Source organism: Carassius carassius, chromosome 32 (assembly GCF_963082965.1).
Source record: "Carassius carassius chromosome 32, fCarCar2.1, whole genome shotgun sequence".
NCBI classification, from domain to species: Eukaryota; Metazoa; Chordata; class Actinopteri; order Cypriniformes; family Cyprinidae; genus Carassius; species Carassius carassius.
In genome coordinates this window covers 24,538,386-24,557,740 of record NC_081786.1, presented here as the reverse complement: position 1 = coordinate 24,557,740, position 19,355 = coordinate 24,538,386, and the positions used below count along the sequence as shown (strand labels likewise).

General features: G+C 38.0%; 1 protein-coding gene across 1 annotated transcript in view; it reads right to left on the bottom strand.

Moving 5' to 3' along the window:
* Positions 1–565: 565 nt before the first annotated feature.
* The window catches only part of LOC132113033 (BRISC and BRCA1-A complex member 2), a 77,026-nt gene continuing 58,236 nt past the window's right edge, over positions 566–19,355 (bottom strand). Inside the window, exons 7-12 of the mRNA XM_059520823.1 lie at positions 11,088–11,197; positions 5,286–5,385; positions 3,135–3,205; positions 2,090–2,172; positions 1,537–1,690; positions 566–872 (exon numbers count right to left, since the gene is read on the bottom strand). Coding sequence (XP_059376806.1) covers positions 809–872; positions 1,537–1,690; positions 2,090–2,172; positions 3,135–3,205; positions 5,286–5,385; positions 11,088–11,197 — 582 coding nt within the window. The 3' untranslated portion in view covers positions 566–808. The remainder of the gene's footprint in view (positions 873–1,536; positions 1,691–2,089; positions 2,173–3,134; positions 3,206–5,285; positions 5,386–11,087; positions 11,198–19,355) is intronic.

The following is a 19,355-nucleotide window of genomic DNA, read 5'->3' as shown; positions in this document are numbered from 1 at the left end:
TCAAATTATCCACTCTGCTTGGCGTTAATGATTAGATATTTTAGATTTCAAGGTTTCTCCTGACACAGCCAAAAAGAGAATTCAATAGTGAAAAGATGAGATTTAACAGATATAGCATTTAGGCTTTGTCTGATCTTAGTAATAAATAGTAACACAATTTATGTTTACAAAATACTAATAACTAGGTGAGTTGAGTGACAGTAGCTCTGATCAAATCCAAGATATTCACATTCATCCAAGCATGGCCTTATTGGAGTTATCTACTACTGTAAAATGAGTTCCTATCCCTATTAATTAACATTAGTTAATGGATTAATTAACAATAACTTACAATGCAATGCAATGCACTAACAAGTAATGCATTTATTACAGTATTTATTACAATTAGTTAACGAATGTTAATAAACGGAAACTTACTGTAGAAGTGTTTCCAAAATAGCACACTAATACAGTTAAGCTAACGATTTATAAGATTTGCCTAAAATATAAACGGGTACAAAAATACAACTTGTAAAAGTACAACTAATTTTAAAACATATCAGAGTAACAAAAACCAGAAACCGAGTAAAGCTGCAAAGTAACTTGATTTATTGAAGCAATCTATTTATAAAGAACATGAGAAAACACAAATAGCATATAAATTATACAAAAAACAAACAAATTCACAGTACTTTTAAAAGTACCAAATGACATTGCTTGTGAGGGCCGGAGCACTGAAGAGGACCAGTTGGCAGACATGCTGACTCCTGTACATCATGTTCATAGACCCTCCATTCAAATCAGAGAGATCCTAATTAATACAGTAAATTTACAGTTTTCCGTTAGCAAAAGCCCCCTCCTGGAACTGAGGGATAAAGCTTTTGAAGTAGGACCTGTGGGAGAGAGAAAATGAGAGTGAGAGAAACAGAAAAGAAAGAGAAAGAGTAACGACAAAAGCAGTGTCATGTAGAAACTTGTGTCCATGTGAAATCACCCGCAATCACCTCCTGAATGTTAACTTGACTAATTATTAGAAAAACAATATTTTCTTATTTAAAAAATACAAGACTACTTCATTTAATGTGTTAAGATTTAAATTAACGGTTACATTTTTAGTGACAATATTTGCTGTTTGATCACAAATATTGACAACTTACAACACTTATATATGTTCAAAAAGATGGAGAATACAAACTACAATCAATAAGGCCAAATTACAGAAAAGACTAAATAATCTGGTGAAGGTAATCAGGGAAACTACATTTCTAAATCACTGTTTGATTAAAGCCAAGTCAGAAAGCCAAAGGAAAAGTTATCCAAGCAGAGAACACAAACAGAAGAAGAAATGTATTATCACTAACATCTATTACACTCAGGACAAAGACTGCTCTCCAGTTATGAGGAGTGGCTAGGTGAAAAAAGTCCAAAGGTGAACACTACTTATTCCAGTAGGCTTTGACTGCAAGAAGGGAAACCAAATGAGAGGAATACCATTTCAAAGGGAGCAAACTACTGGTAGCTCTTTGTTGGGAGGATTCGTAATGCATTTGTTCTTACTTGGCTCGCTTGGCCATCTCGTTGCCATCCCAGCGTGGACTGTAGGGGTACGATTTCTGCACCTGAGAGTAGAGCTGCCCACTGCTGGTGAAGTGATAGACAGACTGAAACGTGAGGGTGGGTTGATCTCGAGGGAAGTATAAAGGCAAGTCCACTACAAGAAGACAGCATGGAGAACAGCTCAAATACAGATCATCCAGAACAAAAATGCATGAAAGATACCACCATGAACGTGATAGGAGTTAATATTTTCACAATATATAAAAGTCATCTCATGCTCACTGGATATATAGTATGTGTCTCTGGTTACATTTCTACAACACTGCTAAATTTTACCTAAACATTCAATTCAGTGCTCAAGGACTAAAATGGCATGGTTGCAAAAGCATTTTTATCTGCAAAATTAAAAATATGTTGCCTATTGTGCATTTTATGAATGTGATACTGGAAAAGCACAGCAAAATGTTCCCAGAGGAACACTGTTGCAGAAATGTTGCCAGAGTCATTTATTTCCAATGACCCAGAGTTGCAATAAAGGGAACATGTATCTCACCATGGACCAGGAAGCAGAAGTCTTTCCACATGAGCAGAAGGGTGAGCTTAGTAAACCCAACAGCATCATACTCTACCACACCCCTGTGTAGTCAAAACAGAGTAATATTCACTGATAATATTGTGGTATAAATTATAAGATAACAAAGAAATCTTGGCATCTTCCCTGTAATATTGTCCTGATTGCCAATATCTGTAACATAAACTGTACTTCAATCAAGACCTAAAATGTGACCTAAAAACAACGGACAAAAGCAACCCCATTGACATTAATACATTTTTTAGAGCCCAAATACTTTTTCTAGGGCCATTGTATCTGCTGTGTCATTATCAGAGATATTAAAAATGGTAATTGTAAAGAGAACCAAACTGAAGAACCACACATTTTTGGTGATGCAAGAGATATGAATAACGCATGGTCCTACTAAATCTCCCCCACCCCCAAAAAACAAGTTTCCCATAATAGCCTTCATTAATACTACTTCACATTTAATAAATCAATGTGCTAGGTTGTGCCTCTTGCCTGACTGCCTTTTCTAATGACGTATTAAGGTGTGTTAATAAACTGGAGACATCTTGGTGCCTTGTGTATTACAGCCCATTATAAAGTTGCTGTTTGTACTTGTTTATGAGATTAGAAGCAGATTTTCCTAAGTAATTAAAAAAAGGAATTAATGTTGGTAAATAATTTCTCATGATCACAGGGGCGTGGTGAGCAGCTATACTGGTTACCACTTCAGGTACAAACTTGCAAGACCAGTTTTATTTATTCATGGTCTCGATTTGGAGGTGTAAATGTCTCAAGTGTATCATATCACTTTTAACTTTCCATTGCGTTAAAAGTTTATATAGAAAAACCTGAAAAAGAATCTGAATTTGTACAATTCTAGTTCACTAAAGTTAGTAATAACATTGTTAATTTACTAGGCTGCTTTTATGATAAATTGCTTGTGTTTTTCTCATTCTTAAGCTGTTAAATGAATATGGTTTACTCTAAATGTTACAGAGATAAATTAAGCAGTATTTAAAGGGAAAAACAGACTCACATTCCAAAGTGACTGAGAAAAGCAGCAATGTATTCTCTCCTCTTGTGATATCCTTGAATGACATACTGAACCTGTGTCAAGAAAAAGAAATAATAATAATGAAACAAAAGTTTCTTGGTGGAAAAATCAGCTAAATTAATGTGGCTGAAAGTGCTCACCAGAAGCAATTGTTGACAATGAACAGAACTGAGATGGGTAAAGACACTAACCTTGCAAAACCAACACGGTTATTAACATTGAACTGACTTGAGCTGAATAAAGACACTATTATCTTCTGTAGAGTGGCTTTACAACTGAAATTGAATTTTGTTTTAAAAGATACATTTTACAACAAAAAATATCAGTTCAATATAGTTACTATTTAATGTCATTTTTATTAATTTTATTGAATTTAAATTTTTACTTGAACTTATATTCAATTTAACAATTTATATATATCAAATGCAAAATTGAACAAAGCATTTAATTCATTAATTTAAACAAAAACCTTTTGTCAAAGAACATTGTTATTAGCAAAATTATTTTAACGTCAAACTATTATTGTTTGTCAAAACAGTACACAAAAATGCTAGGAATAAACATGACGCGTCCTGTAAACATTACACAACAAATCAAACTTGCATCTTCTGTGTGCACAACACCCCCATATCTCAAAAGGTGAAGCAATTTGCAGTTGTGGAAATTTTGAAATGGATAACAGAAAAAGTTCCCTTTCTTTTCAGCACTGGTCTATTAGATCAGATTAGATATAGCTGCTCGATACGAAGTGACTGATATGTTTTCACAGGTGAGATCAAGAGAATGGCAGCTCTGATGTTGCAGTGTATGATGTGTGATGTAAGGATCAATGCTGATCTCTGTTTCATGATTCAGCGCATTTTAAGAGAAGACCCACATCTAAAAGAAACATTATGCTGCTCAATGCAAGTCACACACTTGTTCTTTTTGTTTCTTTAAGCCTTGTTTGTTTAGAGGTGTGTCAGGAACTTTGGATCAGTGAACTCTACACCCACACATGGAGCGTGGGAGATGCTGACAGGTGAGATCAGTGATCACAGAACAGGCTTTATCACAAAAGTTCAGAGTCCAGATTTCGGTGTCTGTATGCTCATTCTGGAATAGAAAATACCATTCATAAGAGATGTGATCTGTAATAACAGTGTCACTTTCACAAACATGATCTGGGTCATGAATCCGGCATCATATCTGATCTGAGAGTGGCAGCAGAGCTGAAAATAATCGGTGAATAATGGTTTCAATTTTGGTCTGTCATCACACAAACTAAAGTGCTGCTGCGATGGCATTTTGTAGGCCAACCTATCACCGTGGTAACCCAATGGGATTATTAATGAAGCTTACACATTTTGTTCATCATGATTAACAAATTAATTTTGAAACCTATATACAATCTTCAAAAGTAAAAAGCCAAACGTAAGCTTATAAAAGTACCACATAACTCTCATGTCTCATGACTTTAACGTCACCATGACTAAGTTTCCGACAACACTTTCAGTAAGACTAGTTTGCAAGAGTGTGATTCTAAACATAACTAGGCTGTGAAAGCAAAGCAGTGAGTAGATTGGTTTTTCTGTTTTGTGTGATGATGTCTCTGTCTGATTCTTCAAACACTGGAGCGCTCTGAAACACATCATCTATGTGCATCTACTTTATCTAATATTAACTTAAAACTGGGGCAAGAAAAGTTCTATGTTGTCAATTTTGTCATTTTCAACTAGACGAATGTGTGACCCTAGTTCAGGTGAGTGTGCCCTGAGGAGCTGGTGGCCACTGGTGGGGCATGAAGTGGAAGATCGGAAGGGTTGATTATTCATGCTTTCTGTGTGGATATGAACAGTGGGGCTGAACTCAAGTAGAGATGTCATGGGGAAGGAATGTCAGTCACTCCTCAGGCTAGTGACAGTCACATTTTCTTCATCTTATTTACGCATGTCTAAACTGATCAGAAATGTACATAAACAAATAAAAACAAATGTATGCGATTCATACAAAGTTGTCAACTTTACCATCCGTACACATCATTGTATACTATAAACAAACCCACACTTCACTGATAGTGTAACCTGACTGATTATAAGATCATAGAAATTAAAAAAAGGAACACACAAAAAGAAAGTAAGGATTATTCTTTACCTTGTTTGTGAGTAATTGGCACACTTGAGGCACATAGTCAATGAGGCAGCCACCACTGGGGAATGCTGGGATATGTAATGCCGAAGATCCTCCAAGTGCACTGAGAGAGAAAGAGGAGGAAATGAAAATAAATACCATTTTAATTCACCCTACATGCCTTAAAAGGAATAACATTATTGACAGTTCCTAAAAGTATTTCTGGAAGTCAACATTTGCTGAAAGCACAGAGTGCCTAAGCACTCCTCTTTGTTCAGTTTCGGAATTCTGAAGTACTTTAGTGTGCAGAACCTGGAACAGCATCTACAACCCATTTCCATAATTATACAATACATTATCTACTCATTCTTTATAAGTACTATTTTTCACATTTTATAATACTATTAAAGCCATCAAAACTGCGGGAAAACAAAAGGAAATTACTTTGACCAGAAAATCTTTAATAAATGTAAACTCTTCTATATATTAGCTTCTTAAAAGTTGTCCTTTGAAGACTATTACAGCTCTGCAAACTTTATGCATTCTCTCAAACAATTTCAAGGGGTGCTTTGTATGCTGGCAACTTGCTGGCTGTTTTTTTCCCTCTGCCAAGCATTTAACATGGAAGACATAAGAAACAGAATTTAGTAACACTATTTTAAGGTGCCCTTGTTACATGTTACCTACTATTATAGTACTTACTATTATAATAACAATAAATTATGCAACATGCAGTTAATTAATATTACTCAGTACTTAAATGTATAATTACACTATAAAAGGGATACCATAAAATAAAGTGAAACCTAGAAATTCAATCATGTTTTACATTCAAATTTTTGTTCAAGACCTTGTGATTGAAATTAGCAGAATGGTTTTGGACTAAGTCTTGGATTATGCTTTTATACATAATGACTTACAACGCATTCAAGGAAAGTTTTTTTCTTCTTCTTCCCAGAATTGAACTTTGCTGGTCTACACTGCATCTGTGCTTATAAATCTGCACCATACATACTCCCCCTGCTTTACACATGAACAGATGAGTGTGCTGCTATACAACAGGCAAGAAGAAAGAGAGAAAAAACATAAATAGACAGGATTCTCAGAGAACAGTGGAAGCTGCCAGATAAATGAAGGATTAGACGATGTGATAGGTTCATGACAAATATGATGAGAACCTCCATTAACGGCTCTTATGTTGGAGGTTTGGTTTTTAGATGCTTATTTTTGCTTGAACAGTCTTTTTATAAACAGCAGAAAAAATAAGACGTATCTCTTAATAGAATATGACGGAAGATTACAAAATACTTAATTTTAAAAAAGGGGAAAAAAAAGAAACATTTCAGATATTCTGCAACTAGTCTCTGAATACATGAAGAATAGCATCTAGAATCCTCTGTCAGTTGGGTTTAGATCAACAATGCCCCTGACTGACAGTAAGATTACCTTTTGCTGAAACCGTTTTTGGCAATATACAAGCATGGAAATGTCATTCACGTCCATCATGCTCCTGAAGTATATTCATGGACTGTTTAAAGATGTTAATGCAAAGACGTATTATTTATTAACTGTGGAAATAGGAAATGAAGAGAAATGCCACTCAAACGCTATTCAGCTGTCAATTCTCCATAACAAAATGTTGTCCTCTGCTACACTGACAATAGAGCAGCATCTCCATGGAGATACAGCTTGATTCTGATGTGTGTGATGCTTGCCTGTGCAAACATTGTTGGTGTGGTACTAAGGTGTTTTGTGTGGTTGCTAGGTTGTTAGTAAATGCCGCTACCAGTTGTTCCCTAGATATTCTGAGTTATGAGTCAATGTTTAATACTAAGGTTGTGAGATTTTGAAAATCGCTCACCCTGTGTACTGCATGGCTATACCTTAGCAAACAACACTAATGTTATGCTTTGTCCCAGCATCTTGTGCAGGCATAACGCCAGCAGCCATAAGCACCCCAGAGTAGATGAGAATTTGTCTGTTGGAACAGGATAGGCTTATGGGGATATTTGTTCAATAGCTATTTGAAGCAACCAAGAAAAATCTCAGCAGGCACTATTTTTAGGGAAGATTATGGAATTACAACCTTGAACTGAAGTTGTCTAAGAATATTCTGTTCTGACTTGTTTGAGCATATTACAGGGTTCCACAGAAGCCAACAGACAAAAATAAATATTATGAGAGTGGTATTATATCTAATATATTTTGAATATAGTCATGGATCAAGTAAAAGTTGCTTTAAGGCAGGGCTAGACTGAATTTGCCCAACCATGCTTTAAGGCATCAAGAAAAAAGAAAAAAGAAAAAGAAAAGAAAAGAAAAAAATTCACAATATCAAAATACTTCTTGTTTTTTAACTGTTACTATAAAAAATGTTACAACAAAAATATTAAAAGAACAGTTTTATATTTTAAAATGTAATTTATTCAGGTGATAACTCGTGGTGCTCAGGGAGCATTTCTTCTTATCAGTGTTGAAAGCAAAAAAAAAAAAAAATATATATATATTATATATATATATATATATATATGTGTGTATTTCTTTACAGTACCATTCAAAATATATATTTTAAATAAGTCAATATTCTTCTCACAATTACAATTCAACAAAATTAACAGTAAATGCATCTATAATGTTACAAAATATTTCTATTTCAAACAAATGCTATTTTTAATTTTCTATTTATAAAATAATTCTGAAAAAAAAACCACCCATATTTCCACAAAAATATTAAGTGCCAAAATTGTTTCCAGCATTGATAGTAAAAAGTAAAATAAAAATCAATATTATTATCAATAATAGTTTTCATTCTTTTTATTATTAGTAAATAACTATAATAATTGGTAATTATTTCTAAAGGAGTAATGTCTGTTTCTTTTGTGCTTTTCAAAGTCATATGTGGCTTGTAAATAGACCTACACTGTTTTACGAAGAAAAACAAAGAAAATAACAGAATAGACAGCAACCAGAGACAAACGAGAAAACATGCAAACAATCTGCACAATAATACAAAGCACAACCAACACATATCTGTCTTCTAAACAGACAAAAATGCAATCAAAAACAGAAAAGGGGGGGGGAGTGTTCACAGCGCTGTAAAACTATAGAATGTGTAGGAGTCGATCTCGCACCATCACATGTTGAAGGAGATGTGAAGTCCACTGTCAAACTCAGTGAGCACTTCACAGTCATCACAACACAGCCTGCTGTGTGGGAGTAGAGACTGGCCATCACTGCAAGAGCTACGTATACGACGGGTAAACCTGGATGTGTGGATAAAGAGATAGAGGGAAGGATTCCTGGGAGGGTTTTATTTCACTCAGCTCAGGCAGACCTCTCTCTTGCACTTCTCTTTCAAGTCCCACTCACTCTCTCTCTGGTTCTGTGACGGGGCCGCAGGGACGGCCGCATGACTGGCTGGCTGGAGGGGATGCATTCTGTGCCAGCCTGGATGAGAGCTGAAGCAGGGGATTCCTCACATGTGCTGGGTTTGTTTAAAGAAATGAAAATCCTGTCATTATTATTTACTAACTCGCACGTCGTTACAAACCTGCAAATGACTTCTTCTGTGGAACACAAAAGGAGAAATGTCCTGGCCCAGTCCATCACAGTCCAGATTAATTGAATAAAGCTTAAATTTTCATTTGCTTTTCAAAAACATTAAATCAAGCAATCATATGTATTCAGAAGACTTGAAATATGGTGCATGGGTTGCTATCATTGTACGAAAGGAAGCATGAACAAGTCAAAAGGCTCCAGTGTTGCTTGGTTTGGAAAGTTCTTCAAAATATTTTCTGTTGTGTTTCACAGTGGGAAAAGTAGATTGGAACCACATGAGGGTGAGTAAATAATTACATTTTTTTATTTTTGGTTAGTACCTATAGCAACACTATAGATTGTGCTGCGACCACAGAACATGAACGCCAGCACCAAATGGCACAAATCACAAGAAATGCACGTGCAAAAACACACACACACACAAATACCATCAGCACAAGAAATGTCTGATAAAAATTCAACTCAAATCAGGTATAAACATCCACCCAATCACAAAAAAATCTGTTAACAATGTGTGTATTGTATGAGCATTAGTATCTGTGCAAAAAGTTTCAATCGCAGACAGAAAAGTGTGCTTCAAAAACACTGTGCCACTGTTTTAGCATTCATTATTTTTCAGGTATGTCCTCAGGAGCCCCGTTTCTACATTTCCAGCATTGCTTTGCCCCGCTGGCTCTACCTTTGTAAAAAAAAAAAAAAAAAAAAAAGAAAAAAAAAAACACACCCACAGACAGACATATACTCCCACCCGCCTGTCTCTTCTCCTAAGTCAACCTAGTCTGAGCCGCTACCGTGCTTGCATGAAGACAAGGTCAACCCTTTGTGTCCTGTTTTATCCAAACTCCCATAATGTAACGGGGTGGAGAGAGTGTGGCCATGACAGATAGAAAATGACATGGCTGCAGAGCAAACAAACGGGCTTGTTCCTCCTCCTCCTCCTCCCCTCCCGCAACGCTGATTTGAGTAGATGGAGGACAGCACAGCAGAAGACAAAAAATAAAAAAAATTAATCAGGCACCCAGAGGCTGGCATTAGATCTATCTGTTGTGAAGTCACACTGAAGTTTCCTACATTTCTTCTGAGAAGTGACCTTGTGTTCTGGATACTGCAGAGGGCATAGGGAAATGTCGGTCTAACTACAGCATTTATTTTTTTTCATGGTTAACAAAGTAAATTACAACATTATACTTCCATATTATACAACATAAAATAAAATTTAGCTAAATTATAAATTATGATTCATTGGTACAAGCCTCAGTTCATACAGGTCTGGCTTAAAAAGAGCACAATATCAGGGTTCCAGAAGTAAAACAAACAAACAAACAAACAAAAAACCTTCCATTAGAAATATTGATTGTGGGTTAGAATACATAAACTTCTCATTGCAGATGAACTATGAGCTCCAAGTGCAAAATGGAAAAAAATCTAAACCTAGGGTGTTTAAAAAGTGATTGTTCACTGCTGCGCTCTATGCTTGCAGCAACAGAGAATGGAAGAAATAATTATCGGTCTTTTATTAACAATATGTTGATCATCTGTAAATCCATGAACAGCTGTAGCAAGATCACATGAAATTAATAAAGCAGGAGTGGATGAGTACCACTATTTATGAACATTCCATGGTGCATAAGATCAAATTAATTCCAGGTTGTAATGCACAAACATTGGACAGATGGGAAGAATTTTGTTTTGTACATGAACTGAAAACAGAGTCAGTAATGTCATGCTCTTCAAGTCACATCAATAACCGAACCCTTTAGTAGCAGCCCTCTTACTTGCGCAAATAGAACACAACTTTTTTTTTTTTTTGTACTGACTAACTCTCAATTCCTCCAGGATTTCAGGAAGTAAACAGCAGAAGAGGAAGTGCTTTTTTTTAGTTCATTTACTCAAGCTGGCAGTTGGATAAGGTGAGTCATAAGTCGTGTGCTTCAATCTCTTAAATAACAGTACAAAGCAATTTTCACTCAATTATTTTCATTAAATTATTATAAGCAGATACAAGTATTTAAGATTCAGTCTTTCTTGGCTGTGATAATTGGCTAAACGTTTCGGGGAAATAAACTGTTAGAATGAAAATACCACCCCTTAGGTGGCAATTGACTAGAAATATTTAGCAGCATTTTATGTTTTTACTGGCAATTAAAAAGAGGGACTAGCCCTTTAATATGTTCTGCCCTAACCTCTTGAGGTTCTTTAACATGACAATTCTGTATGACCTGGGAAAATGTATTTTCACTTGAATGGAATTAGGGTTAAGTCACTCACTGCTCAATGCTGGGAGACAGGTAAAGTTTTGGAAAGACTTGTGTGGCTTCAGCATCTTCAAAACTAACGGAGAGAAGTGCCACATCTTCTCCTGGATCCAGTGCTGTGTCCTAAAAGAAGAATAAAGGAAAATATATATTTTAAATGATAATATTATAGACCATATAGACAATCAAATATGTGATTGCCAAGATTTTACAAAACAGCAGTGTGCATGCTAATGCTACTGTAAATCTATTAATTGGCTCATATTTTGCCATTTTGAGAATATCAGGATTAGACAAAAACGGTTTCTGCTTGGCTGATGAACAGTCATCTAAACATCAGAAGGCACCTTTTTTTAAGATATATAATAGGTAAAATAAATGTAAATACTGAATGTTTCATATGTTTTTGTTCATATTTCATATTACTGTACATGTATATTGACTATCGTCATATATCTTAGTGGTTAACTGGTGGGTGGCGAATGTTTGATTGTGGTCAACAGATCCGATAAAACATCATGCATGTGTAGTATTGCACATGCATCAAAGCTTAGAACAGATAAAAGTCCTGGAGATAGCTATAACAAGGTTTGATATTCACATTAGCACCACCCACGTAATATGAACTGTCAAGTAATCATATAATTAGAAAGACAACAGCAAATGGGGATGTTTTTTTTTTGGGTTCCACCTTACAATGCATGAATACACCTTTAAGAATAAATGCTCTGAGGTAATTCAATGCACTGGGAAACACTGAAGGTATTTAGCTAGCATACACACCAGCCCGGCTGGTGCTGAGCAAGTTCTCATCTGAAGGTGGTGTGCGATTTTGGCAGGAAAAGACTACAACCAGAATTCACGCTGCACGCAGCTACGGCCACATCTGCCAGTCTTCAGCTTATCACATCAAAAGGTTCCGTAGGGATCTAGATGATACTTTCTGTTCCTGTTTCGTTTGAAACCAGTTTTCCTACAGGCCCTGATGTACAGTACAGTGCATCATTAGCACCATGGCAGTAACAGAGGGCTCTAATCAAATGTCTTTCAGTCGGTTTGAACTCATCCATTTGTGATAATTGCTGCCTGCCGTGTAACCTCTGCTCCCATTAGAGTGAGCCATGTGTGTTGGATATGTGATGTTACCAGTTTGAGGGGACATGTGCGGGATAACTTTGTGAGGCACATTGAGGTCTGGGGAGAAACATGAAATATGAATGGGACATATTCAGCCATGGCTTGACAATCTATTTGATGTTATAGCAAAATGGTTCTCTCATCTCTAACAAAGTTGTATTACTCTGGCTAGTCCAGAGTGGCAAAAGATTTCTGTGATACATTAGGTCAAAATACGAGCCTGTCCTCCAATAAAAAACGACCATATAGGTCGTTTGTACAAGCACCTTATTACGACCCATATTTACGTTTTAAAATTAAGCGCCATCTAGCGGGCGTAAAAATTATGAAAGACAATTAAGTAACACATTATAAAACTATTTTTGTTTCAGTTGTGTTGTTGGTAATGAAGTCTTAGAACAATGTTAAGAATCCAACGATTTGCATTGTGAACACAACTTCATTGTGTCATTTTCTGCTAGCATCTAATCTGTTTTAATATGGACTAATTCAAAATATAAGCAAATTAAATTTATTTAGTTTTTAGTACAAAGTAAAAAAAAGTTTGAGTTAAAAATAATTGTTTCAAGTTTTCATGATTTCAAGTTGTTTCAAGAGTAGTGTTATAATGTATGCTGGAGCTGGAATACACTACACAACATTTAAAAACTGGATATATCTTAAAATACTGGGCATCATACACTTACCGACTTTGTAATAGTCACAGAGAAAATGTCTCTATTGGCCATCATAAGCAGTAATACCAGTAAATTGCCGTAAAATTAGCGGAACAATTTTACTGGTTAACTAAAAAATATTCCATCTTTTTTCCAGTAAAGCACCATTTGTTTAAAATTATCGGTTTTAAATTACCGGTAAATTCTGTGATATTCCTTCATTGAATGGAAATGACCTCTAAACAGCAGCACCTTCATTTTTGTGTCAAACGTTCACAATCATGCAGCTTCTTTTGGCCCAGAAATATCGTATTAGACGACTTCAAACCTACAGTAACTACACACTGTAGAGTAAATCATCATTGCGTCAGAATGGTATGACTGCCCCGCCCCAGAGCCACTAAAGTTTACATTTTAATGGCTCTGGATTGGCCCGGAGTACATGTCTTATGTAACCACGTTCTGAACTCGTACGTACTCATATCGGTCATTTTCATTCTGTGTTCACACACAGCAGAATTCCGTCAATTCACTTGTAATGTTACAACTTCTCATACCAGTAAATTGCTGGATTGAATTTACCTGTATTTTCAAAAAAGGCCTGCTCACACATGATCTCTTTATGGCAATTTACTAGTAATTTCCAGTAAAATCTGTATGTGTGAAATGGGATATACACTAAACGACTGAGGATCATACCACACTTTGAAGTAATTCCAATCAAAAACTCATGCAGAAGCATGTGCCTTATTGCTAGGAGATGCGTGACAAATGAAAAAATGTGTGTTCTAAAATCAGCTAAAAAAAAAATAAAACATGTTAGATATCCTCTAACTGGATTGAGTCTGTGCCCATCATACACTACACAATTTTATATTGAATCTGTCAACTCAAATCTGCATACTGGCTCTGACAACCGGCAACTAATGCCAACTCCTCCAAAAATTGTGCAGTATATTTAAGCCTTTATCGAACATCCCGATTTCATACACATAACGGTAACTGATATCATCAACCTTTGGTTTGACTACATTATCACACAATAATGTATTAATAATGTGTTACTAACAAACCACGTTCCAATTCACCATCTCAGAAAGCAATCTGAACATCCTTAGGTTTTGCTAATGGTATGAAAAGCCACACCTTGATGATGGGATTGGTTACATGTTTGTGATGGTATGAAACAGGGCCTGTTTCAAACCACATTTTGAGAATTGCTTAATACACTGCAGTTTGGGAAAAGAAATGCTCAGCAATGGTGTTGACTGATGAATTTGCACATGGTTTACATTTAAGCACATTAAAAACACCAGACAGACAAGGTGTCCTAACCAAACGCAATGCAATAAGATTCCAGTGACAACAAGCAATCTGTCTGTCCACATCAGACATGCCACATCAGAATCAATGAAAATTCAGTGCCAATAATAAGCCAGTGTGAACGGGTAATCACTGAAAGCACACTGCACTTGGAATGGAAATGGAAAAGTACATAATCTAATAAACCTCTTTAACATTATTACAAATACATACTGAGTTGACTGATACAATCTTTTTTGTAGAATACACTTGTATGTTGACAGAGTTGACAGTTTGAACATTCTTATAAATTTAAATTTAAGTAAACTATCTGTTGTTGCTTTCAGTATGGCTATAAAGGTCATGCAAAGTGATATTCAAACTCACATTAAAGCATTTTAATCAGTAACTGAGATAATCATTGTCATAGTTTGTATACTGTTGTTGTAGTCACACTGTTGCAGAAATAGAAACTATTTCTTAAATAGAATCCCGTCTATTTTTTGTTCATTAACACATATGGTTAGGACACGTTAAACATGAAAAAATGAAATGTTGATTTAAATTAAAATTACTTTCTACTCCAGTGCATTTAGGTTTTTTCTTGCCTCTGACCTTGACGGACTGAACAGAGGAACTGGACTGGACGTATGAACTGCAGAAGATTTCCATGGTAAAAACAGTTCAAGTTCAGGTGTTTACCAGTAAAAGCAAACTTTTCTGGAACATTTGCTTTGGTAAAACTCCCAAAATGAACTCCATTTTGGCCTGATTTCGTTTGGAATGACGTCATACAGTTCATTCTTTGATTTCACTTGAATTATTTCAGGGCCTTTACATTGTATTATCTTACAGTAAAGGGTAACCAATACATGTTTATAAGCTGCTTTCTCATCAATATGTACTACTGTGAATTGAAAATATTGGTTAAGTAGATTTCAGAGACCTTTGAAATGAATGTAGCATCAATAGCTGATAATAGAAAGATCCAACGAATAAGCTTCACATCATTTAAGATTGCCTTTGACTCACAAATTCATCAAGAAGTCTGAGTTCACTACTCAAGATGATCTGAAAAATGGTTTGAAATGTTTTCAGAGCAGTATGGACCTTCTGGGGCTAGAAAACCTAATTTTCAGTGAAAAAAAAGGGTTCAAAATTCAGTCAGTAATAATATGGGGCTGCTGTTGAAAAGCATCAATTTGATGAAGCTCTGAGGGCAAACGTGTGAATCTGTTTGAACGCAGGAGGAACAAAATGTCAAGCGCAAAGCTGATGGCTACCCTTGTCATCTGTGTCTTCTTGCTCTTCATCAGCCGCTATCTTACGACATGGACCTGGGCTGGGGGTGGGGGTTGGGCATCAACGTCCCAAGGTGTTGTTTGATTTAATCAGCTTGCGTCAGTACAGCGCTATGGTATGACCCATGCGTTCCCAGAGAGATAATTCATTCTTGCTGATGGGCATTTGTGGGATTGTTAGGTTATGGCTTGGACAAGAAAAAGGAGATGGAGAAGAATTGTATTTTTTTGTGCGCGTGTGGCTGATATTGGCATAGAAGCAATGCATACGACTTGTTTCTCCATACAGGAGGCATCTTGAAGCTGTCATTACCAACAACGGCTTTTGTACGAAGTATTAAATAAATTTCAGTAAGCGTGTTCAATACTTTTTCCCTGGGTCATTCCATTTTATTACACAGAACTTAATTTCGGAACTCCTTTGTTTTGTTTTCTTTGTATGTATGGACCACTTGGCTTGTTTTCATGTCAACAGAACCATTAGAAATATATTTACTGAGAAAAATGGTGATGTGTTCAATACTTATTTTACCTGCTGTATGCACTTTCTTCTAACTTGTTTTGTTAAGAAAGCAACTGCTAATAAATGTATGAATGAATGAATGAATCAATCAATCAATCAATGTCGCTTTTGCTCCAGGCAAGGGATAAGTCAGCAGGAAAAGGATTGGGATATTGACTAGACCCTGCTTATAAAAAAATAAATAAAAATAAAATAAAAAATACGTCTAAATGTCATGAGTCAGGTTTTTCTTCCGTTTTCGCTCTCGCACGCTCTCACTCATTTACACACACACACACACACACACACACACCTTATTAGCTTATTATATTACTCTTTGTCTGTCCCGCTGACCTCTCTCTCTTCATGCACCTGTTTGTCATTGCAATCAGCGCTCGCGCTGATTTGCTATGACACCTGTTTCTACTTTGCCCTAAGTGTTCACCCTTTATCTGGTGTTTGCTCGGGTAGATTCTTGGTTGGATTATTGTTACATGTCATGCGTTTTGTCAGCAGTTACATCCTGTCTGTATTGAGAGGTACTCACCTATTCTTGTCTTGTCTGCCTGGAACAGTCTAGCCCCTAAGTTTTTGCTGTATTCTGCTGCTGTTGCTGCTGATTGTAGACCAATGTGGTTCTCTCACCCTGCCTGAGTTATCTACTCCTGAGCTTCGAGTCTGCTACAAGGGAGTCCTGTTCTGTTACTCATCGAGACAGGAGTCTTTCCGTTTGTTCAAGTTTCTATTTACCAGTTCTGTGTGCTGAAAGGACGGACTGCCTTTGTTATATATTTTTTCATTAAAGACTGTTATTCCTGTTATCTCTGCATTTGGATCTTTCATTTACCAGCGTGACAGAATAATCCAACCAACATGGATCCAGCAGACGAGAGGCCTGTCCGGTCGGCGATCGAGATCCAGGGAGCTATGCTTGGCAAACATGAGCAGGAGTTGGCCGCCGCTCATCAGGCTGTTAAGAGTCTTTCAGCTCAGGTGGCTGATCTATCTGCCCGTTTACTTCACCTGCATCAGGAATCTGCCATGTCTCACAATCGTCAGCTGCCCTCTGAGCCACGAGTCAACAATCCCTCCTGTTATGCGGGTGAGCCTACGGAGTGCAGAGCTTTTCTCATCCAATGTGAAGTTGTCTTTTCCCTTCAGCCCCAGACGTATGCAGAGGATCGGGCCCGCATCGCTTATGTTCTCTCTCTCCTCACGGGACGAGCACGCGAGTGGGGTACGTCAGTTTGGGAAGCGCAATCTGCATGCTGCAGCAAGTACACTCTTTTCAAGGATGAGATGATCAAGGTCTTTGATAGATCCGTCTTCGGCAGCGAGGCATCACGTCTACTTGCTGTGCTACGTCAAGGCAGAAGATCTGTTGCAGATTTCGCGATAGAGTTCCGGACTCTGGCTACTACAAGTGAGTGGAATGATCCTGCACTAACTGCTCGCTTTCTTGAAGGGTTGAATGTAGACCTTAAGGAGGAGATCTACGCGCGGGGGTCGCCAACTCAGCTCGATCAACTTATCGACCTGGCCATCCGCCTTGACAAGTGTTTCGAGCAGAGGCGTCGAGTTCGTTCTCCACTTTTCACATCCTGTGATAACTTTCCTTCTGCTACTGCTTCTGTTCAGAACCAACCTGATGCTGTACCCATGCAGCTGGGGGCCGTACGCATCTCCCCGGAGGAAAGACAGCGGCGAATTATTAACCGTCTCTGCCTTTACTGTGGTACGGCGGGCCATTTCGCTTCATCCTGCAGTTTAAAAGCCAAAGCTCGCCAGTAGACGGAGGAGTACTGGTGAGCGCTTCTGTCATCTCCTCATCACCAAGGTCTCGAACCACTATATCCGCTGTTCTCCGTTGGGCTGGTTTTTCTGTTACCGGTCTTGCCCTCGTCGACTCGGGTGCGGAGGGCAATTTTATCGATGAGATGTGGGCTCGTGAGAACAAGATTCCCTTAGTTGATTTGACTGATGTCGCCACTGTCTTTGCCCTGGATGGCAGAGAGCTTTCTTCTGTTCGTCGTGTCACCAGTCCGGTTAGTCTCACTGTTTCCGGCAATCATCATGAGACAGTCTCATTTTATGTTTTTCAGTCTCCCTTTACCCCCATTGTTTTAGGACATCCCTGGCTTATCCAACATAATCCTCACATTGATTGGGTTAAGGGGTCTATTCATTCATGGAGTTTAGCTTGTCATGTAAATTGTCTGGTTTCCGCTGTTTCTCCCGTGTCTTCTGTTCCTCTTTTCCAGGAGGAGCCTGATGATTTGTCTGGTGTCCCGGAGGAGTACCATGATCTGCGGGCGGTTTTCAGTCGTTCCCGGGCGGTATCCTTACCGCCTCACCGTCCGTATGACTGCTCTATCGAGCTCCTTCCTGGCACCACGCCCCCTCGCGGTAGACTGTACTCTCTTTCGGCGCCCGAACGAGAGGCTCTGGAAGGATATCTTACAGAATCTCTCGATGCGGGGATCATTACTCCTTCTTCGTCTCCCGCCGGCGCTGGGTTTTTCTTTGTAAAGAAGAAGGATGGTTCTTTGCGTCCTTGTATCGATTATCGAGGGCTGAACGACATAACAGTCAAGAACCGTTATCCTTTGCCTCTTATGTCGTCGGCTTTTGAGATCCTACAGGGCGCAAGGGTTTTTACAAAATTAGACTTGCGCAACGCCTACCATTTAGTGCGTATCAAGGAGGGAGACGAGTGGAAGACCGCGTTCAACACTCCTGTCGGTCACTTTGAGTACCGGGTTCTACCTTTCGGTTTGGTCAACGCTCCCGCTGTATTTCAAGCATTAGTAAACGATGTCTTAAGAGACATGCTTAACGTTTTCGTGTTCGTTTACTTGGATGACATCTTAATTTTTTCACCCTCTCTCCAGGTACATGTTCAACACGTTCGCCGTGTCCTGCAGCGCTTATTAGAGAATCGCCTATTCGTCAAGGCTGAGAAATGCGTTTTTCATGCCCAATCGGTTACTTTTCTCGGTTCGGTCGTTTCAGCGGAGGGGATTAGTATGGACCCTGACAAGGTTCGAGCAGTTCTTGATTGGGCTGTTCCCGATTCTCGAGTCGCACTCCAGCGATTTCTGGGGTTTGCGAATTTTTACCGGCGCTTTATTCGTAACTTTAGCCAGGTTGCCGCCCCTCTTACCGCTCTCACTTCGTCCAAGTCCAAATTTGCTTGGTCTGAGACTGCTCAGGATGCGTTTGACCGTCTTAAGATGCTTTTTACGTCTGCGCCCATCCTGATCACTCCTGATCCAGAACGTCAGTTTATTGTTGAGGTCGATGCCTCCGAAATTGGGATAGGAGCTGTCTTGTCGCAACGCTCCTCCCAGGATGACAAGGTTCATCCTTGCGCATTTTACTCC